The 16,457-nt window shown below is 45.4% G+C and overlaps 1 protein-coding gene across 1 annotated transcript in view; it reads left to right on the forward strand.

Moving 5' to 3' along the window:
* Window positions 1-765: 765 nt before the first annotated feature.
* The window catches only part of LOC138268277 (histidine N-acetyltransferase-like), a 70,282-nt gene continuing 54,590 nt past the window's right edge, over window positions 766-16,457 (forward strand). The window contains exon 1 of the mRNA XM_069217770.1: window positions 766-1,070. Within this exon, the coding sequence (XP_069073871.1) occupies window positions 879-1,070 (192 nt within the window). The 5' untranslated portion in view covers window positions 766-878. The remainder of the gene's footprint in view (window positions 1,071-16,457) is intronic.

The raw sequence follows: 16,457 nt of genomic DNA on the forward strand, positions 1-16,457 counted from the left end.
AACATGTGTGGCCATCTGAATTTCAGGTACCATAAACATTTTGTTCAATTTAAACCACAATACCCTGGCCCACATTTGGTGGCAGACCCCCATTTGGTGCCTATACCATAAAAGCAGCCAAGCAAGGTATGTTTTAGTGATATAAAAATGCATTTAGTAATGGCAGTACAGGGTTGTGAAAAGATCAAAGGCTGTGGAGCATACAAGCCGGGCTGCCACGTCCTAGTGGTGGTCCTGCCATCCTGTAGCCCCTTGCTGGTCCTCCTACTGCGCTGCCAGACACTGAGCCCCTCTTGCAGCCCTTTGCTCCCTAGCACTTAATCAGTAGAAACAGCGGCGGGAGCAAAGATATTCTTCGAAGCCAACCGGATGCACTACTGAACGCCAGGGATGCTAGTTCTAACTTTACCTCGTGCCCCTGTCTCCCACTACTCTGCACTTCCTGGTTCTAGCTCAGCCCAGCACGTTTCTTCTTTCATCCCTTTGTCACTGTGTTCCTTTATTCTTCTTACTACTTGCTTCTCCATTTGTTTGCCTGCCACTCTTGATCTGGTTCAAAGTCTAGTGATCAATTCAATTAAAAATGAGTCCCGCACTCACCGCCTGCAACCTTCGACATAAATTAAGAGCTGCACTTCAGTACATTCTTGCACATGAATGTCATAATGCCTCTCTTATCTTACACTGGTGCCTTTCCGACTGCCACTCCCAGAGCTTGTTAATAATTGCACGTTTTGATGTTTGAGCTCTTTGGTCCCTTGGAACTCACTGCGAAGATTGTAACACAACCCAAGGCTGACGAGTCAGCTTTCTAATTCTAAAAACCAGCATCTTATAGCAGCCCTCATTAAAATTTTTATTCAAAACAGGCAGGACTGATGGATTGCACCAAAGCGCCCGGGATAGACGATCAGCTCGAATTCCATCTTGCAACCGCTGATGACTTTGAGGGGGTTATGGCCATTTCTGGAGACATTTATCGGGGGATGGACTACTTACCGGCGAAATACCACATCTGGCTGCAGGAGACCAACCGGAGGACATTTGTAGCCAGACGCAAAGGGCAGGTGGTGAGTTACCCGAGCAGCTGGTCATGCAGTCATCTTCTTGCAAGCCTTCCTCTGCCACTTCCCATCAAAAGCCCCACCTACCCCAGGGTCAGTGTGACTGAATACTGTCCGCTCCTGGACTCTGTATCTCCCTCGCGGCCCTATGACGTTTTAGTGACCGCTATGGCCACAGGTCTCTTTCCTCTCTACCGCTGCTGGGCACAGGCCTCTTCCACCTGCCGGCTGTCTCCCCTCTTCTGCTCTGTCACTGTCTCCCCTCTGCTGCTCTGTCACTGTCTCCCTTCGCTGTCTCACCTCTGCTGCTCTGTCGCTGTCTCACCTCTGCTGCTCTGTCGCTGTCTCCTATCACTGTCTCCCCTTTGCTGCTCTGTCGCTGTCTCCCCTCTTCTGCTCTGTCGCTGTCTCCCTTCGCTGTCTCACCTCTGCTGCTCTGTCGCTGTCTCCCTTCGCTGTCTCACCTCTGCTGCTCTGTCGCTGTCTCCCTTCGCTGTCTCCCCTTTGCTGCTCTGTCGCTGTCTCCCCTCTTCTGCTCTGTCGCTGTCTCCCATCACTGTCTCCCCTTTGGTGCTCTGTCACTGTCTCCCGCCGTTGTCTCCCCTCTACTGCTCTGTCGCTGTCTCACCTCTGCTGCTCTGTCACTGTCTCCCCTCTGCTGCTCTGTCGCTGTCTCCCTTCGCTGTCTCACCTCTGCTGCTCTGTCACTGTCTCCCTTCGCTGTCTCCCCTCTGCTGCTCTGTCCCTGTCTCCCATCACTGTCTCCCCTTTGCTGCTCTGTCGCTGTCTCCCGCCGTTGTCTTCCCTCTACTGCTCTGTCGCTGTCTCCCTCTACTGCTCTGTCACTGTCTCCCGTCACTGTCTCCCCTCTACTGCTCTGTCACTGTCTCCCGTCACTGTCTCCCCTCTACTGCTCTGTCGCTGTCTCCCCTCTACTGCTCTGTCACTGTCTCCCTTCGCTGTCTCCCCTCTGCTGCTCTGTCGCTGTCTCACCTCTGCTGCTCTGTCGGTGTCTCACCTCTGCTGCTCTGTCACTGTCTCCCTTCACTGTCTCCCTTCGCTGTCTCACCTCTGCTGCTCTGTCGCTGTCTCCCCTCTGCTGCTCTGTCACTGTCTCCCCTCTGCTGCTCTGTCGCTCTCTCCCCTCTACTGCTCTGTCGCTGTCTCACCTCTGCTGCTCTGTCACTGTCTCCCTTCACTGTCTCCCTTCGCTGTCTCACCTCTGCTGCTCTGTCGCTGCCCCCCTCTGCTGCTCTGTCACTGTCTCCCTTCGCTGTCTCACCTCTGCTGCTCTGTCGCTGTCGCACCTCTGCTGCTCTGTCGCTGTTTCCCGCTGCTGTCTCCCCTCCAGTGCTTAATTTGTGCTTGTTGTTTCCGGTGCTGAGCACCGGCACTTATTTTTGAGGGCCGGTGCTTATTCTTCAGCCTCAAGCATTTGCTGCGAGCAAAAGACACATATGGGACAGACGGAGAAGGGAAAAACGAAAAAGGGTCACAAAGGGAGAAAGTAGAAAGCTGCTAGGGTGAGAAGAAGGGCAGGGAGTGGCATTATATGGATTGAAGAGGCCCGAGATGGCTTCAGGATTGCACCGTCTTAGTATTCCCTACTCGCACATTTAATTGCAGCAGCCGCGTGTTTAAGAGGAGGGCTTTGGGCACCGGCACCCTTTTATTTACAAATTAAACACTGCTCCCCTCTGCTGCTCTATCCCTGTCTCCTGTCACTTCCTCCCCTCTGCTGCTCTGTTGCTGTCTCCGGTCACTGTCGCACCTCTGTCGCTCTCCCTGCCGCTGTCTCCCCTCTGCTGCTCTGTCGCTCTCCCTGCCGCTGTCTCCCCTCTGCTGCTGATAATGCGTCCGATCCTTGATAATTTAACTTACAAGAGGACTCGTTTCAGGCCAATAAATCTTTTGACCACATTTGGGGACTTCCCAGAACGAGGTATTCGTTTAGCATCTCAATCAATAGATCAATACCTTCATCAATGTTCGTAGTAACTAATCAATCGAATTAATTAATAACATTTAATAAGAATCAAACCCACCATGACCTTTTGGCCATGAATAACCACACAAATCTAGTAAGATTAAGGATATTTATTCCCTATTAGTTACACTCTAGTATCATATTTATTTGTCGCAATATCCATAAGCACATCAATACCCCTATAACTTGGCAACTCGAGAAAGACTTTATCAAAGCATAGGTCACGAACATTAGAACAAAGCATGACGTTAACATGAGTCAACTTTAGCAGAATATCATTAGTACATTTTCCAACAAAGCAAGAATTCAGTCATTTGTCTACTTGCATCCGATATTAGTGAACTCCTTAACTAACCTCTAATTAGCATCAGCTAATGCATGAGGCATGTTGGGCATGTTGGGCCTCATGCAAAACAATTTAGCAACATGAATTTGGAAAACATCTAACTATGGTCTCTTTCAAAAGAGCAGTTGGTACCTAGAAAGAAAAGGCAAACAGACAATTACAATTTATCATCAGATAGTTACCCATCCGAATGAGTCAGCATGCAGGATCAGTCTTCGTCCTCAGGACATCAGTCGATTCACCATCAGCCAGGGCAGGCAGGTAAGTCTCAGTAGGGCATAGCGAGAAAACTCTTCCCTCATAAGGAGGAGAAGTGCATAGCAGGCAAGGTGTGAGATGAGGATGGTTTAAAGTATCAGACAGCTGAAGACAAAGTATCACAGAATGGCAAAGGGTGATGAAGAATGGCAAAGAATGGTTTGATAATGGCTGATTTCTCTGCAGGTCACGCCGTTATATCAAAGTTGTCGAACAAGTCTCTAATTTCCCATTGGACAATATTTGGTACATCGTTATCTCTGTCCAATAATCCGTCACACACCTTACTAGAATTTTGACTTAAGACAGTTCTCATGCAATTTATTGTCTCCTGTGATTGACGTCTTCAACGGGTGGAATGTCCGGTAAAAAAAGTTACACTTGTCGCTCCAGTCAGTAGTTCCATTGTCTTCCCCTAGTCCAGGCGACCTTGCACCCGTTGCAAATTACACTGTTGCATTCAGCAAGAATGTCTCCTTGAGCAAGTCGGGTCCCATGAAAAAGAATTTACTACAGCTACAAACATATCTCTAGCTTCTGGAAAAGTATAGCTTCGTGTCCTTCAGGAAAGCAGCACATCGCACGTTAGTAAAAAACAATTAATATGAGACCAGGCAGCTAGGCCCAGACCCTTGCTAACTAAGGCCTAGTGAGTAATTTAGCATAACCCTAAAACATAACTCTTAATGCCAATACAAAATCATACATTAGTACACTGTTAATTAATTATTAGTCAGTTTCATTAATCATTGTTTACATTGGTGGCCACTCCCCGTGGGCACATTTCAAACGCGTACATTATTTTTCTTCTAAGTTAATACATCTTCTATGCTGCTTCATTACACATTATATTGCAAGCTTTTCATGTTAATATTAATTATAAAAGTCACACTGCAACACTGCTCTGTCACTGTTTCCCTTCGCTGTCTCCCCTCTGCTGCTCTGTCACTCACCGCTGTCGCACTAGGGTGACCACCCGTCCGAACATTTCACGGACTGTCTGTAATTTCACCCTGCTGTCCGTTGTCTATGATGAAAGCTTTAACGGACGGCATTTGTCCGTAATTTTTGCCTTTCACCTAAAGGGCAACGGTGGCAGGGCGAAATGACGGCCAGAGGAGTTTCCCCAGCTGGGCTGGAAGGCAGGGAGTCTGCTGTGCTCTGAGGGAGGGAGGCGCAGACAGATAAGAAAAGGCCTTCTTGCCAGGGAGTCTCCTTCCCTAAAGACATGCAAATGTGGGCAACTGGTAAATCTGCAAATACAAAGGGGCTTGAACACCTGCATTGACTTTACTAAAAGGAGTCACTTGAAGTTTTCTGGTGGCAAAGATATTTATTTCAGAAAGGTATTGTAATGGTGTTCCAAGGTGAGCTGTGGAGTGTGTGGTTTTAATGTAGTGTTATAATTTTTTTTAGCACTAGGTATAAACTGTATATTATTCAAATCTGTATTTGAGAAGCACTTTTTTTTTATTTAACCGAAATGTATTTGCGCATTTTGTAGCAGCCTTTATTATGATGTAATTGTATTTTTTACAGTTCTTTCAGGTACTTCGGTACCTCATAGTACTAACAAACATTGGCAAAGCAATAGGTCTCATCTAGAGTTATTGGCTTTGCTAATGTGTTTTAGCCATGTTATACACCAGAGTAGCTGCTGTTCAGCATGGCTTAAAGCTATTAGCATAGTGGTGTGGAGTGGAGTAGGAGTAGAGTAGCATAGGAGCAGTGGCTTAGAGCCCAGTGTTGCAAAGTACAGTGCAGTGGGGTACAGTGCAGTTGTTTAAAGTGCGTTAGCGTAGAGTGCAGTGGTTTAGAGTGCAGTTGCATGGAGTGGCATGGGACAGAGTAGAGTGGCATAGAGTGCAGTGGAGTAGAGTGGCATACAATAGAGTGGCAGAGAGAGCAGTAGTGTAGAATGGTGCAGTGGCATAGATTGCAGAGTAGACTCACGTTGCAGGGAGTGCAGTGGTGAAGTGTAGAGTGGTGCAGAATAGGGCAAAGTGCTGTAGAGTGGAGTGATGCAGAGTAGAGTGGCATAGAGTGCAGTGGCATAGAATGCAGTAGTACATAGTACATTGGTGTATAGTACAGTGGTGGAGAGTGCAGCACTGCAGAGTAGAGTGTCAGTGCAGTGATGTAGAGTGGAGTAGAGTGGCACAGAGCAGTGGTGTAGAGTACAGTGGTAGAGAGTAGAGGGCAGTGGCGTACAGTGAAGTTGTTTAGAGTGCATTGGCGCAGAGTGCAGTGGCATAGAGTGGCATGGGGTAGAGTTACATAGAGTGCAGTGTCATAGAGTGGCATACAATAGAGTAGCAGAGAGTGCAGTAATGCAGAGTGGTGCAGTGTCATAGAGTGCAGAGTAGACTCATGTGGCATAGAGTGTAGTGGTGTAGAGTGGTGCAGAGTGGAGTATTGTAGAGTGGTGTAGAATAGAGTATAGTGCCTATGTGCAGTGGCATAGAGTAGAGTGGTGCAGAGTTGCAGAGTAGAGTGTCAGTGCAGTGGTGTAGAGTGGTACAGAGAACAGTGGCATAGAGTACAGTGGTGCAGAGTAAAGGGCAGTGGCATACAGTGCAGTTGTTTAGACTGCAGTTGCATAGAGTGGCATTGGGCAGAGTAGAGTGGTATAGAATGCAGTGGAATAGAGTATATTGGTGCTGAATGCAGTAGTACAGAGCAGAGTGGTGTAGAGTATAGTGGCGGCCAGTGCAGTGTTGCAGAGTGTCAGCTTGCAGTGGTGTAGAGTGTATTGATCTAGAGTGCAGTGGTCAGAGTGGTATAGAGTACAGTGGCATAGAATAGATTGTTTCAGAGTAGAGTGCAGTTGTCTAGAGTGGAGAGGTGCAGGGTAGAGTGCAGTGGCATAGAATGCAGTGGCACAGAGTGCAGTGGCATAAAGTAGATTATTTCACAGTAGAGTGAGGTGGCTTTGAGTGGAAAAATGCAGGTTAGAGTGGAGTTGCATAAAGTGGCATAGAGTGTGATGGCGTAGAGTAAAGTAGTATGGAGTGCCGTGGCATAAAGTGCAGAGTTGCAGAGTAGATTAGAATGATGTACAGTGTATTGATGTAGAGTGCAGGGGCATAGAGTTGAGTGTTACAGAGTAAAATGCATTAGCATAGAGTATTAGCTTAGAGTGCAGTGGCGTGCAGTGCAGCGTTGCAGAGTGGCAGAGAGGGGGGTTGTGCGGATTAGATTGGTGTTGCCTAGACTGGAGTGGTATGGCGTGCAGACGAGCAGAGCGCAGTGGTGTAGAGAGGCGTAAAGTGCGGTGGCTTAGAGTAGAGTAAAACTGTGAACTTGTATAGCGCACTACTCACCCGTTAGGGTCTCGAGGTGCTGTACGCATACTGCTGTGGAACCCCTCTTGGCTTTTCCCCTGTGAGGTGCCCACTCCTGGGCAACCGCCAAGGTGAAGCCAGGCATACCAGCGCTGGTGGGGCCGTTGTGGAGATTAAGCAAGCCATTGCCCAGCGTTACACCCATGAATTAGATTAGGCACCGATGCAAGAATTATCAGGTCCAAGGAAATTGAGCCCAAGACCCGCCAAGGTGGGAATTGAACCCTGGTCCCGGGCCAGATTTCTGCATGAGGGTCTGCCGCTCGAACCATTGAGCCGCACTTCTCCACTCATTGAGCCACACTTCTCCAAAGAGGCATAGTGTGAAGTAGCATAGAGAGCAGTGGCATAATGTGGAGTGGTTCTGAATGGAGAAGAGTGCAGTGGCATGGAGTGGCGTAAAGTGGAGTGATACAGAGTAGAGTGCAGTGGTGTGGAGTGGTGCAGAGTGGAGTGGAGCATGCATGGTGTGGTAACACACTGCCATTACAGACAACACATTTTTGATTGAAATGACCATTACATTTGCACAGATATACAGTTTTTCAAATCAAACTATATTGTGCACAGACGATGATGTGTGGAAATTGCATCACCTAATGCAATGATTTGTTTTAATCATGTAAAGATATTTGTTTCCAGCACAGTTCAGAATTAACACAAATGTGCTAATTTGTACTTCTAATTCTGATATATTAGAAGTCTATTTAAATGTTGTCGTGATAGAAAAAACTCTTTCCTAACCCCAGTATCCAGCAAGATTGTCACATAAATCCTCTCACTTTGAAGTCAGAGAAAGGAAGTAAACACTAAGTTCCCACCGAAGACAGAGTCTGACATTTGACTTTGTTCTTTGAATGCACAGCAAATATGATAAGATAAGAACAAGATTTACAGGCCTGTTTACAGAAAGGGAGCACACGGCAGGATACTGTAAATAAGGTTTTGGCAAGGGAAGGGACAAATTCAAGCTGCATAGCCTAAAACAAATAAAGCCAGCAAATTGAAATCAACAAATTGTGAGTTACAAACCACAAGGCCAATGGCAAGCAACTGGCAGAATGCATTCACAAGGAAGCACTATGAATTTACTTAAAGTGACAGCTGTGGGATACTTTGTGGGGAAAGTTCAGTATTTTATTCCATATCTTGCAGAGGTTTGGCTGCATCAATCACCCAGGTAGTATGACAAGAAGACCTGGAGTGGTTTCCATGTTGCAGGATAGGTCTGTACACCCATTCTATCAATTTGCCACCATTTCCTATGGTACAGAGCTTCTGGCACACCTCTTGTAGGGTTAGTGTTAGGTAGCATACATGAAATAGGGCATTTAATGATTATTTAAGGTGGTTGTAAGTAAGGAGTTGACCGGAGTGAAGATGGTAGTCTGCCACAAGGGTTTGGAAATTTAGTAGCTCACTGTTCAGAAACAAATTCCCCAATTTAAAGACACCTGCAACATGCCACTGATGGAGCTGCTCTGAGCACAGCCATCCTGTGCGAGTGGGAAGGTTTAGCAAAGGTAGTGCAGGAGCATAGGGTTTCTTCGTGTCAGTGAGTTTACAGGTTCTGGCAAGGCACGAGAAAGGCATGCATGATAACCCCGGATGGTGATCCGTAGAATAGTCAGTAGGAAACAATGAGCAGTGCATTAAGCCTTCCTTAAAAATCTTTACTGGTAAACCCCATCTCATGCAGGGAGGTGGGCAGAAAGCCAGTGAGCCACCCATTGGACATCTGCAGCTGAATAAAAGCATTCTAAGTCCAGAAGATCTAATCCACCCGCAGTCACAGTTAGCTTTAGAGTGGAAAGAGCTCCCGATGGCGCCGCAGAGACCAAATCAGAAGTGCTGCATGTCTGAAGAAGAAATGAAGGACGAGCAGGGGAAGGTTTGCAAAATAATACTATCATTGGGGTAGCACACCATCTTCACTACTTCCACATGGCTTCTACAGAAAGCAGAAGAGAAGACCAAAAAGCAAACTGGGCTTGGAGGGACCGTTCGCTCTGCCGAGATTTTCATCCTGGAAATCAGTGTAAGAATGGTAGATATTAATCACTAGGTATCAAAAGGTAACTGTTTCCCAGTTCAATCTGAGATCTAATTGTGTATAAAGGCGAAAACAGTGCCATATGTTAAAGAAACACTAATTACATTTTAAAATTTGAAAATTTTGTTTGTGCAATTTACATCCCAAATATTTTGAAGATTCTATGTGTACTTGACACTTAGGGATAACCCAGATCTCTAGTTTGGCTTTTGCTCAATTTCAAAACCATATAAAGACATGGACTAAGCGGGCAATTGCCTTGCACAACCTTGCAAGGGGTCTGGCCCCTGCTCACCCTTCACAAGCACTAACAGTGGACCATTGCACCAGAAGAGTTTGCCAAGGTGGATGGGTGTTGATTGTTCAACCACTTGACAGTGCCCCTTCTGTTTTGCTCCTGTGTGCAGAGACAACTCCCCAGGTACCCAGTACCTTAAAATAGTCTTGGTGGACCCATCTTGTCTGATTTTAGGAATTGTCCCACCTTGTTCTTCTCTTCTTTATTAGCAACAACCCTTTGAATTACTTGCTGTGGATCTCCCATTTGATCTCGATTTCATCCTACTCTTTTATTATCTTTGATTGGTAGTCCGGGCTCCCATTTCTGAGATAAATGTAGAGTCCCAAACATACACTCTAGTGCAGTGAGACTACAGACAAGTTATGGGTACATCACATCCTGTCATTAGGTGTGAGACTGTCACCCACACCATCTGCCCTGCCTCTTTGCCTTTTAAAAAAAAAAATAGGTTGAAAGTCCATGGGCGGTTGGGTAGGGGTGATGGCCTTGCCCTGAAGGGTATTAATTTACTACTGAACAAGGACGTAATGTGACACCTGAATGTAGCATACCAGGAGGCAATCACAAAAGGTCCACAGTGAATAAATAGTGCTATGTTAAAAAAGAGTAAATAAATGCACTGACAACATAGTGAGGCATGGCCTCTCTGTGTGTCTGTAAAACTGATGTTTGTTCTTGAATTTTTGTCCTGAATTTTGACCCTTTGTCCTGAATGTTTGTCCTGAATTTTGACCCTTTGTCCTGAATTTTTTACAGTCCTGTCCAGAATTTGCCTCTGCGCCAGGTGGTCACCCTATGTCGCACCTCTGCTGCTCTGCCGCTGTCTCCCGTCACTGTCTCACCTCTGCTGCTCTGTCGCTCTCTCCCCTCTGCTGCTCTGCCGCTGTCTCCCGTCACTGTCTTCCCTCAGCCACTCAATCTCTGTATCCTCCTTGTTGCTTTTTCACTGCATCATCTCTGCTACTAGTTGTTTGTACCCTCTCTGCCACTCTGTTTCTGGATCATATCACCCGCTCTGTTTCTGGATCATATCACCCGCTCTGTTTCCGGATCATATCACCCGCTCTGTTTCCGGATCATATTACCCGCTCTGTTTCTGGATCCCCCACGACGGTCTGTCGCTGTCTCACCTCCCCGGCTGTTTCTGTAACTCCCTCTGCCGTTCCGTCTCAGTATAGTCTCGCCTGCTCTGTCTCACCTCTTGCGCTCTGTCTCTGCTTCACCTCTGCCCCACAGCCCGCATCCCCTCACCAGCCCTTCCTCTGTACCCCCTCTGTCTTCTCTTCACTGTTCTCTTTGTTCCAGAGTCACGTTTCTCCTCATTAGCTGTTATTATTTTCCTTCTGAGTGTACACAGGGGCCTTCTTCTCTCTTTCTTCTCATTACTCTGACTATCCAAGACCGTCTGCCTGTCTCCAGCTTCATACTGTATCTTGTACGCATCAAGTTGTATTTCCTCTCTTCGGTCCTCTCGTCCTCACACAGCTATTGTATCTGATTCCATCTTCACATCCCTTTTTCTCACCAGGGCGATACTCAGGCACCTCCCCACCAGGCCTTTCTCACTCTTCTTTTATTATGTCCAGTGATCTCTTAGGAAATATAACCAGACAACTGTCTCCTTCCACTCGCCTGCACTCGTTCTGCTTGCACACTACAGAACTCTTTGTACTAGGGTCTATGCTCTTCACACTTTAACAACATTAAGGACTTTGGGACTTCTTTTGATTGGGGCATCTACCAAAGAGCCACAGATGCCATGTCCATACTCTTTTGAGTGAATTGGGCCATTATTGTTGTGGCAGCCAAAGGGTCACTCTTGCGACATCCACAAGTCTCTCTCCTTATTGTCGCGAATGCACTGTGTCCTAAATACAACCCTTTCTAGGTAAACTTCCCAAACATTGTGGTTACTTGAGTGTGAGGTGACAATACAAGCACTGTGATGCTTTGTCAGGGTAGTAAGCACTACAGAAATGCAAATGCACTATAGGACATTTGTATATTCCTGGTTGTGCAAGAAGCTCTGTTACTTCTTTAACCCCTTCACTGCTAAGTCTTCCTCCCTCTGTGATAATTTTTTTGGGGCTTTTTGGGCTAGTTTGCGCTTAGGCACCACTAACTTTTTGTCCACATAAGCTATTCACGCCAAATGTGCATCCTTTTTTTCAACATTCTGGGATTTCTAAAGGTATCCAGGGTTTGTGGATTCCCCTGGCGGGGACCGAGAAAGAAGCCAAAATACAGCTACAATTTGGGATTTTGGGGAAAAATTAGAAAAAGGTGCTGTAAAAGAAAGCATCTGGTATTTCCCCTGCAAATGACATCAATGAAGGCTCTGCAGTGCTAAAATCACCATCTTCCCAGCTTTCAGGAACAGGCAGACTAGAATGAGAAAAGCAACATTTTCAACTTAGTTTTGGCATTTTACTGGGACATACCCCATTTTTACTATTTTTTGTGCTTTCAGCCTCCTTCCAATTAGTGATAGAAATGGGTGTTAAACAAATGGTGGATTCTAGAAAGCTATACATATCTGAAAAGTAGAAAATATTCAGAATTGAGCAAGGGGAAATTTGTGTCGATCCTTCCAGGTTTTCCTATAGAAAGTAACAGTTGAAATACAAAAAATATTGAAATTAAGTTGAAAAAAAGCCATCTCTGTCTACATTTTCATCTGTAACTTTTTCCAGTTAAGGCATATTTTCACAAGTAATATCCATTACGTCTGCTGGACTCTTCTGGTTGCAGGGATATATAGGCCTTGCAGGGTCACCAAGAACCCACGGTACTCAGAGTCAATAAATGAGCTGTGCCTTGTAGTGGGCTTTCATTGTGTACCGAGTATACGGCAATTAATTTGGTAAAATATAAAGAGTGAAAAATTAGGTATCAAGGAAACCCACGTATTTCCAAAATGGGCACAAGATATGGAGTTTAGAAACAGTGGTTATTTTCACATCACTGAATTTGGGGGTCCTCATACTAGCATGTGAATTACAGAGCATTTCTCAAAATGACTACATTTGGAAGGTGCAAAGGCAGAGAAAGACAATTGATAATAACTCTTGTTCTGCTATTCTGTTCTCCCCCAAGTCTCCTGATAAAATTGGCAGTTTACTTGTGTAGGTAGGCCTAATGCCCGCAACAGGAAACACCCTAAAATTCAACCTGGACACACCACATTTTTCCACTGAAAACTGACACATTGTTTTCAAAGTGTCTAGCTGTGGATTTTGGCCTCTAGGGAAACCTAGCAAACCTGTAAATTTTTTAACACTAGACACCTAGAGGAATCCCGGATGGGATGACTTGTGGGGCTCTCACCAGGGTATGTCACCCAACTACTGTTTGAGTAGTTATAGGATTACAAGAGAGTCTTCACAACTACAGAGTTTATGTCATTGAATTGTTTGGTCTGTTGTACTGTATAATGTATATAGAACCTTGTGATATGATTTTAAGTGTTTTTTGTTATGAAGTGTATGTAGGTTGAAGAATGGATGTATAATTGTGACACGTTTGAGGATGTTTGACTATATAGTAAAGAATGAAATGTTGATTTTCTTAGTTCTCTTTTTAACCAAATAACGTGTTTGTTAGTAGGACAATATCAGACAAGATTATTGAATGATGTGTCAAAATGAAATAAAAGTGGACACTGTGCATTTTGATCTCTTGACTTGAGCCATGATTATTGGTCAATAATGTGTTTTGGTTGCCTGTGGGGATTTGCTCTCTTTGATTTCTTTGCTATGTAGCCAGCCTTTGCCCAGCTAGTACAAAATCTGTGCTGTATATCTGGCTCCTGCCTAATAGAGCAGGATCCTCGCTAAGTATCTGACCTCTGATTAAATAGCACAGAAACACTGGTCTTTGCTTGACTGTTCACGTGCCCTAGTCCATGGGCATCTAACAGATGTTCAGTGTTGTTCATCTAGCAGCTGGGTAAATGGTAGACATTCCATACAAGTAAACAGCCAGGTATTAAACAGAATTCTCTTACTTAGTCAAAAGGCAAGCACACAGCAGTGGACAGTCACTAGATAACTGGCAGGCAGGTAAATGATGCACAATCTATATTGTTTAGTGAATGAGTAAATGGCAGAAATATTGTACTATTCCTATTAGAGGACTCATTCTGGGTCACACAGAGTAGGTTCCCCGGCAGGATACATCTATGATTGACTACAGGTTTTATTGAGTGTAAAAACGCATCTGGTAAAATCGAATGTATTTCTTCATTGATATTGTGTAGAGCAGGAGGAAAATGTGAGCAGTATTGGAAAACATGTGGTTTTGAGCCAGCTAATTCCAGGCCCAGCATGATATTCTCCTCCGCAGACAACAAAACCAAGATTGGCCAGTAATTCAAATAAAAATAGTGGCCGGAAGTGGCATTTCAAAGCCAGATTTTTCCCCTTCCTGAGTTGGGTCGGGGACCTGAGCCAGAGGAAACTCACTGTTTAATTGGTGGACAGTTAAACCCCAGAGATCTGATGCTATTTAACCAAGGCAAAAGGACTTCATTTTTGTCTTGATGCCACTTAATAGTACATTATCACTACCTTTTGCCAATGAATGGGTAAATATTGGTTTGTTTTCATTGAATACCTAAAGTGACATGCACATAGTTTTTAATTGAAAAACTACAAAAATAGTAACCAATACTTTCCAAAATATGTATCTTTTAGTGCCAATTTTAAGATTGCCATCACAAATACAAACAGATAGTCAAAACCTGAAAACATGGAGCTGAATGAAGCTCCCAGGATCATAATGGAGTAAGGCTTGATTTACACTATGGCAGGGGGCTGCCATCTGTCAGGATGGCAGATGCCATTACCTCCTCCAATCTGACTCACCTGTTATGTCTAGAGATCACTGCAGCCCAGAAGTGATCCCTGTGCCTTCACAGGAGCCTTCACTCTCTGCTCTTCTCTCTTTGCCACCATGCTTGCTCATTGAGTCCCTCAACTAGCAATCTGAAATCCACTGTTAGTAGCATTCAGAACCTCCTCTGTTGCATCTCACAGCCCTTCATGTAACTTCTGAAAACCATTGCTTCTGTCTGTTCCTAAAGCTCACTCTAATTCCTTTGCCACTCTTTCCAACTTCAGACCTCCGAACCCATGCCTGTTTGCTCTCACTTTCCGTTAGATCCCATGGCCTTCTATTCCCACAAATATTTGTCAACCTCAAAAGACTTTGAGCCCTATTTCTTGCCCTCACAGATGTCTGACAATCGTGTGACTTCCGTCATTGATTCCAGACCTCTTTTCCTGGCTTGTTTATTCTCAATGCTGGCTTTAGAACATGTTTGTTTCAGACTTGGGGACCTCGCACACTCAGTCAGCACAATGATCAAATTAACACTCCACTAATGGTTCTCAGAGTCCATGTTATTCATTTGTGTCAGTCCTTTGAATGTTCACATGACACTCAAACCTAACACTAGAATGATTTATTTGTCTTTAGCTTTCAAACCAGTCTAATTCTTTCTACTGGACGCTGGCCTTCATATTTAACATTTGCAGAGCTTGGTTCAGTTCTTCCAACTTCATCCCTCTCAGTCCATCTACTATTACACTGTGAATGTTCACCTCAGTCAGTCTTGTAGCTCATATAACCATCTCTCCAGTTCACTGAAATAGGTGGGGCCATTGAAAAGAGATGTGTCTTATGATGCATAATTTAGAAGTCATGACTAATACATGTTTCCTGGGATCATTTCTGGTCCTTCTAATGGCCCTCTTCCTAAAGGGACTCTACTTTCTGCACATGAACGTCTTCCCGGAGCTGCATTACACAAAGTGTCCTGGATCCACAACAGGCTTGTGCCTGCTTTGATCGGCCCCAGGACATTTTGGTATTATAGAAAGCAGTGGAAACACTTGTGTGGCCCTTCTGCAAAACTGATAGTGTTGACACACATGTGCACAAGCACAATCGTGAGAGAGCTTCTCCTCATTTGCAAGGGGGCTTGCCCCCTGCAAATGAGGGACTCTCTTTCCCTCTGTTCCTACGCCCTTTTAAGGATGCGGGCGCAAAGAAGCGATTAGGAGGCACACTGACAGTGAACCACAATAAGGTGGTGTACTGTCAGTACACCTCCAGAAGACAGCCTCAGGAGAAGGGAAAGGGAGTCCCCTGGACTCCCCCCACAGACCACCCAGCAGGTAGGCGCACTCACTCACAGCAATCGCCTGAAAGGGGATCTCTCTCCTCTCTTAAAAAAAAGTGCAGGTGCGTTGCTAGCTGCACAGTGAAGTATGGAGAAGCTTGTAAAGAGCTACTCCATATTTTTTCAGTTGAATGTGCTGCCACCAGGACAACTTGAGTTCACAGCTTCCCTGAGGGCATGGCATTCACCGGGCACACTTTCTTGTTTGTGCTTGGTGCGCCGTTTGCAAGGTGTGCTGTGGTGCAAAGAATGAAAGTGCACCCTGTGAGTAAAATAGCCCCATGTCTACTTGGTCATGCTGAGTCTGGTCTTCCTGGATTTAGTCTTCCCCAGGTTTCTTTTGCCCTGGTGTTCCTGCTGGTCCTGATCGTTTATGTGGTCCTTCAGTCTTACCAGTCCCAGTCCTCCATCTACTGCTGATTCTCCCAGTTCTGGCAAATCTCCTGAACCTCTTCATTCCCCTCCTCCTCCACTTGATCATCCTAGTCATCCTTGTGATCTTCCTGTTCCTCTTGGCCTATTGAGTCCTTCTAGTCCAGGGTCTTGGGTGATCCTGTTGATGATGTTTGCAGTATTTCAAATATTTCTAGTCCTACATGTAGTTCTGATTCCACTGTTGCTCTTTTCCCTCCTCCTGGTCCTTTTGCTGATCCTTATCGTTTTCCTTCTGTTGTTCCTTGTAATGCCCCCCCCCCAAAACCTATTACTCTTCTCCTAATACGCATGTTCATACTAGCCCACCTAGACTTAAATCGCCATCCTCAGTCCTTTTGATCTTGAGCCCCCTGGTCCAGGTACTACTCCTTGTCTTCTTGGTTCTCTCCCTAGTCTTCTACTTCGCCTCCTCTCCGGACAACAGGTTTTGATTCCCAGTTCCTCCTGGGCTTCCCCATCTTCCTTGTGCTGTTCCTAGACCTCCT

This window comes from Pleurodeles waltl, chromosome 12 (assembly GCF_031143425.1).
Source record: "Pleurodeles waltl isolate 20211129_DDA chromosome 12, aPleWal1.hap1.20221129, whole genome shotgun sequence".
Classification (NCBI taxonomy): domain Eukaryota; kingdom Metazoa; phylum Chordata; class Amphibia; order Caudata; family Salamandridae; genus Pleurodeles; species Pleurodeles waltl.